We start from the raw sequence: 6,470 nt of genomic DNA, 5'->3' as shown, positions 1-6,470 counted from the left end.
ACAATGCTTGCCGTGGAAGCTACTTCAGAGGCCTAGAAACAGACCCAAGCAACAAGGAACAGAAAACCAGCAACTCCACAGTATGCACAGAGATTAATAAAGAGCCCTGCTTTAAAGCCACAAAGACTGTTATCACTGAGCAAAACTGGTCTCCACTCAGACATTCGGCCTCTTGACTGCTTGGATGCTGTGTTGTTCGTGATATAAGAATCTACCTTCACATTTTTTTTTTTTACATTTATAAAGGCTTAATCCAGCAAGTACTTCAGAGTCAGAACTCACTGTGTAACATTGTTGGAGAAACTATGACAGATGCCCACATTTCTCGTTTATACAACATAGTAGGCCAGGAACGATACTAGAAATAAAAACTAAAGCTTTTAAAATTTTTTAGGAAATTCAAGACAAATATGAAAGTTATTTCTTAAAGGAAAATTAAAAAGATTCTCCATTTAAAGTACTCTGATAAAATATAGGAAATATGAATGGCTATTAAATTATTGCAAATATATTTTGCTTTTGTGTAATAAATGTTAGAATACCCTAGTTTCTTCTGGGCCTCTGATATTTATTAGGTTAACACACTCTGCATTTTTCCTTCCAGGGTAAAATATCCCAAGGTACAAAAGCACAAGACAGCTGGGGAGACAGCTCAGCAGTTAGCGCCTGCCTGGCAAGCTAAGGACCAAAATTTGATCCCCAGTACCCATGCTGTGCTGTGCCAGCCCCAGAACCAGAACCAGGTGTGGTAGCACGCTTCTGTAATCCCAGAGATAAGGGACTCTGAGACAGGAGGATCACTATGAGTATGGACTGTGCAGTGAGACCCTGCTTGAAATAAATAATAAAAAAAATTAAAAACCCCTTGGCATCTTCCTAGACAGGCAAAACTGAAATCCCTATAAACTACATGAAAGAACATAGTGCTGCCTAAGTATGCATATGCTATGTTTAATGTAATTTTTTCACTCTTCAGTAAAGACACTGGTACCACTGAGCTAAATTTTAATTTCAGAATTAGCTACTACATTTGTTTCTGCTGTCTTCTGTTGTGTATCTTACAGAAGATTATAGATTTGGACATGCTATTTCATTAAATGGAAACAGTTCAAGTAACATAAAAATTAGCTCAAAATAAATTTAAATCTAATTAAGTTTGTAGGATCTGGAAATGTAGATCCAAGTCTTATCTCTGACGTTTGCTATTGAGCAATTTTAGGAAAGTTGTTTATCTTCTCAGCACCTTATTTTATTCTTTTCTAAGATCTGACTAACACCGTGCACTTCACTGCCAGAGTCACTGAAAGGCCTGAATGTGACGATACACAAGAAACACTACAAGGAGGTAGACCCGTGGTTGAAACAAAGCATCAAAAACATATCAATCTTTTTTTTTATTTTATTTTAGAGAAAGGTCTGCAGGGTGTTTATAAGGTCTCACTACTAGAGGGGACTCGTAGTGATCTGCCGAAGAGCTAGGAGTACAGGCAAGCGCCACCACGCCCGATCTCATTTGCCATTTTAGCGCTCCCAGGGGGGGCAGAAGGGGGGTCGGCACGGCAGGCCTGGGGATCGAGCCCCTGGCCCCTGTGCCCGTTTGCAGGTGCTTTTATCCACTGAGCTATTTGGCCGGCCCTAAAAACATGTCAATCTTATTGTTATAAAATGAAATAATGACTGTACTAGAGACTCATTCTTAAAACTGTTGCTTGAATTAATTTGTAAGAATTAATTTGCAGAGAAAATATAACATTCTGTACTCCTAAGTCATTTGTTTTTACATAAATCTACCATTACAGAAAGCATCCTAGCATCTCTTGTTAAAAAAAAAGATGGTGACCTTAGTGGTCAAAAGTTAAACAGAACAATTTCATTCATTCTACCCTAAGTATTTTACCTTGAAAGGCACTGAAGGATGAGATATAAATTACAAAACTCAAGAGAAATGTTTCCATGAAATCATGAAAATAATGAAATGTAAATGTAAAATCATGCAATAATTTGGTATGTTTCTTTTTTGAAAAGTCAAGAGTGTCAGTACTGTATTTATTTTAACATTACGTCCAAGTCTGTGAATGAATGTGGCATCTTTAAAAACTTGAGGCCCCTGCTAGTTTCTACATTTGCGGCAATGGTACAATCCTGCCATCTAGTGGACATACTATATAGCTGCACAGAGGAATTCTGAAAAGTACATAATGGAGACTTCAAGTAAAAGTTCAAAGTCACTTTTTGAAATTTGAGATTTTAAGCCGAGTTGCAATGGACACCAACTTTGTGACATTACCAAAAAAAAACCATTTAAATAAAATTTAATAATAAAATATTTGAGGTATAAAAGAATATATAAAAATCCAATTTGGGACAATTTGAATATAGAGTATAAAACTACTAATATAAATACTCCTCTATGAAGAAATAATGAAAATTTTCTGAAAAGAAATGCTTTGTAATACTTAGTTGTCCAAATTTTTAATGTTGTACTTGAAATTTTTTTAAATATTTTTTCATCGACACAATATCAACTATAACGGTGATATCTTTCAACATACAAAAGAACAAACAGGAAGTTGAAATACCGCATAGCACCATCCTGCATGTACAGATTTAAAGACACACACAGCCTTCTCAGACACTGAACTAGTAGTAGCAGAAGCCCACAATCATGCGTAGCTCCGTATTTCCTGACTTCCCCAAGGCTAACATGCAACAAAGCCGGAAAAATGGCTCAAAGTCATTTCTGCAACTCACTGTTTCCGTCCTTATAATGTGATGTGGGTGGCCTACTCCTTTCACTTGAAACTTAATTACCTAAATGGCATGGTTTGCAACTCATTTATTTTTAGTATTTCCCCCACGTCCACTGAGAAGTAGGGAGGTAAAGAAGCACTGGTAAAATGGTAAGAATTAAGCACACGGTTGCAAGAGCTCCAAAAGGCAAGCTTATCTTTTCTATTTTTTAATAGATTGCAAACTGAAAATAAATTTTTTACCAACATAAATGAATATAACACTAAAAATTGTTCAAAATAAAAATGAAGAAATAATTTACAGATCATTCATAATAAATAGTTCACTGTATCAAAACCAAGAAAATTATATTCATATAATTAGAATTCTCAAAGTAGAAAGGATTAGGCAATAAATATTTAAAGATTTAAAATTTCTGAATTTAGTTCAACTTATAATACCACATTTCCAAGAAAAATGAACCTTTTGCACAAGAAATTTAAATAAAATCATACCAAAATACACAAAAATGAATTTGTCCAAAACTTATTGTAAAGAAAAAAATTAAAGCATATACATAAAAAATATTAGCTATGGAAGAATGAAATTTAATAGCATCTTATTTCACATTAGAAAGAAAAAAAAGGACAATGGTGTAAGAAACTAGACTAATTAAAGTACTGAAAGAAAACAAAAGATTTGTTCTCTTTGAATTTTATACTTAGCAAATATACCTTTGAAAACTAAAAGTAAGATTTTTCTAGTCATACAAACTTGAAATATTTTAATATCTCCAGAAATAGCATATATGAAGCAACAAAGAGCATAATTCAAAAGGCAAGAGAAGTTGCAGTATGCTCCTGAATGAACAATAAAAAGCTCTCAATATGATAAGCAGGATTATATGAAATATATTAGATGAACCTTTATTTAAGGTCATTGAAGATTTCTATGAAACAGTACTAATCTTATGTGGGGTTCTACATGTATTTTTTTTCATATATATGTGTGTGTATGTGTGTATAAAAAACAGGGAAGAAGTAATAAAAGGTCAACAGAAAATGGAAATATATTTTTTAAAGTTTCTAATACTAGGAGAGGATATCATACAATCTCTTTTAAATAAATTGTAAGTCAAAGATATAGTATAAGTCTTAGAACAAAAATTGAGATTAAGCAATATTCAGAAAATTAAATACTAATTAATTAAAAATTAAACATTTCAAAACAATTGAACTAAGAAAAAGTTTTCATGATAGCAAAGAAGTACTGACAGTAAAACATAAGATAAATACTGGAATGGCAAATAAATGACCAGCACTTCTAACAGTTTGAGAATAGGGTACTGCACAAAGTTCTAGTGTGTTGGGGACATGCATAATGACTGTGACAGCTACTGGTGGCCAGGTGTCACTTGTGGGACTGAGCTACAGCTAGTTCTTTGAAATCCACACTGTAGACTCTGATGGAATCATGACCCATAGGGTGAAAGAGAAGTCCATTTGTAGAGTGTGCAGATGGAAATATTCTGCTGCTGAACACAAAAGAATAACTGAAAGATTACTATTGTATACCCCTTATTCTCCTGTGTTTAATTTTTTGCCCTATTTGGTGGGTTCTTTCCATTCTTATTCATGGGGCTGTGATCAATATGCTCCCTCTCTAGAGTATCATTGAGTAGTCTGTGTAGGCTTGGCTTTGTCATCATGAAATTCTTTAGTTGTTCTTTGTCCTGGAAGTATTTCACTTCATTATACTTGAAAGAGAGTTCTGCAGAGTATATCAGTCTGGGTTGAAATTTGTTTTCTTCCAAGACTTGAAGTACTTTGCTCCATGCTCTTCTTGACTTGATGGTTTGTGATGAGAAATCTGCTGTTATTCTGATGGGTTTTCCTTTAAATATGATCTGTTTCTTTTCTTTAGCAGCTTTTAGTATGCTGTTCCTGTGCTCAATTTCTGGGATCTTGATTATTATATGTCTGAGTGTGGTTTTCAATGGGTTGATATTATTTGGAGTTCTATATGCTTCGGTTACAGGAATGTCAGATTGTTGCCCCATATTTGGGAAGTTTTCTGCTATTACTTCTGCCCATATTCTTTTTAGATCATTTGTATTGACTCCTTCCTTCTCATTGATGCCTATTAGTCTCACATTGTTCACCTTTGCATCGTCTTACAGGTATTGAATTATTTTTTCCTGCATCCTAGTTGTTTTTAAGAGATCCTTTCTTACTTTTTCACTAGCTGCAATAGTGTCTTTCAGGTCAGAAAGTCTATTTTCACGTTCACACAAACAGTTTATCAGTGTATTCTTTAGAAGCACTCAGTACTTCTTTAATTAGTTATCACTACATTTTTTAGTTCAGAAATTATTTCTGATTTGATTTCTTCTATACCTTTCTGCAGTTGATTCTTTACTGTCAACGCTATTATTTCAGAGATATCTGGTGTGTGATTTCCAGTTTCCTCAGTGCTAGTGTCTTCTGCAGTTGTACTGGGTGAACTCAGGGCCTGAGACTATATTTTCTTTCTTCTCTTTGTCATTTTGTATACCACTGTCTTCTGACCTTTGGTGTAGAGCTTAGATAGAGTTATTACCTTAGCACCAGGCCCGGATCTACGAAGTTCAGATTCCTCCAGGTGGGTGCTGCTTGGATCTGGCTGAGGTCTGGCTGCTGTGTTCCACTTCTTCCTGCTGCAGCCATTTGAGTTGAACCCTTTTGTCACTCTGGCAAGATGTTCTGCTCCTGAATCAGCTGGGTGGGTCCTGCCTCTAGCCTCTTTGCAGGGAGTTCTGCTGACGGGTTCCGCTGAGGGGTTGCACTCTGGGTCAAATCACAAGCTTGTCTTAATGCTCATGAGATCTGAGGGCCTGGGACTGCAGTGCACCCTGCATTTCTTCCCACTGCCAGGGCCACCACAGGATATGGTGAAGCTTCGCATGTGAGTCCCTGGCCACACTGCGCAGCTCACACACACGCATCCCCTCCAGAATCTGCTCTCTGCATTCACACTGCAGGTAAGCATTCCCAGTGGCCCCAGGCTCCGTGCTCAATGCAGAGGCACTCCACGGAGGGTCTATGGGTGGTCCTGGCAAGAGTATGTTTCACAAAAGGTAACTGTCTAGAGTAGTTTATGGGGTGAACAGCTGGTAAGATATGATAGTATCCACTGGTACCCTTCACAAATGGTATTTCTCTTACTTTGGCATCTTACAGGTTTGTCTTAAACTGGAGAAGTCAGGGGAGCAAGAAGGCAGGGACAGATGCAGCTCCTGTTGTGCCTTTATCTGTCCTGTCCCGTAAGAATCTCAAGTGACAAATTTGCCCCTCTGATTTGGGACATCAACTGAGGACACCAACTTCCCCTGCAAGTACTAGGTATTCTTCCATCTGCAGTTCTTTTACAAGACACGAACATGCCAGATTCAAGAAATTATTTCATTTCAAAACAGACGTAACTACTTACCATACTGTTCATCTTTGAGGACGAGGAGCCTGCTCTTTGCTTTCTTAAACTGTTTGCTTCTTCTACGTTTCCATCTTTTGGCTTCAAAATCATTCTGCTACTCCCCGCAGTTCCTTCTGAGGAGGATCTCAGTCGCCTCTCTATAAATCTTCCTTCACGATACGGACTGAGGCTGCTGGCAAGAACTATTAAAAAATGAAAATTAATAGAAATAGTTAAGGGGAGTTTGAGAAATATCCCATTCAAAGATATTGGAAAACTTAATGTCATTC

The 6,470-nt window shown here is 36.6% G+C and overlaps 1 protein-coding gene across 2 annotated transcripts in view; it reads right to left on the bottom strand.

Annotated features, from left to right (window-relative positions):
• The window catches only part of Ccser1 (coiled-coil serine rich protein 1), a 610,743-nt gene that overhangs the window by 597,443 nt on the left and 6,830 nt on the right, over positions 1-6,470 (bottom strand). For both annotated transcript variants that reach the window (XM_023705372.1, XM_023705373.1), the window contains exon 2: positions 6,199-6,383. In XM_023705372.1, the coding sequence (XP_023561140.1) occupies positions 6,199-6,383 (185 nt within the window). The remainder of the gene's footprint in view (positions 1-6,198; positions 6,384-6,470) is intronic.

Source organism: Octodon degus, unplaced genomic scaffold (assembly GCF_000260255.1).
Source record: "Octodon degus isolate 3935 unplaced genomic scaffold, OctDeg1.0 scaffold00218, whole genome shotgun sequence".
Lineage (NCBI taxonomy): Eukaryota > Metazoa > Chordata > Mammalia > Rodentia > Octodontidae > Octodon > Octodon degus.
Note: the sequence above shows the minus strand (reverse complement) of the source record. Positions and strands in the feature narration are given on the sequence as shown.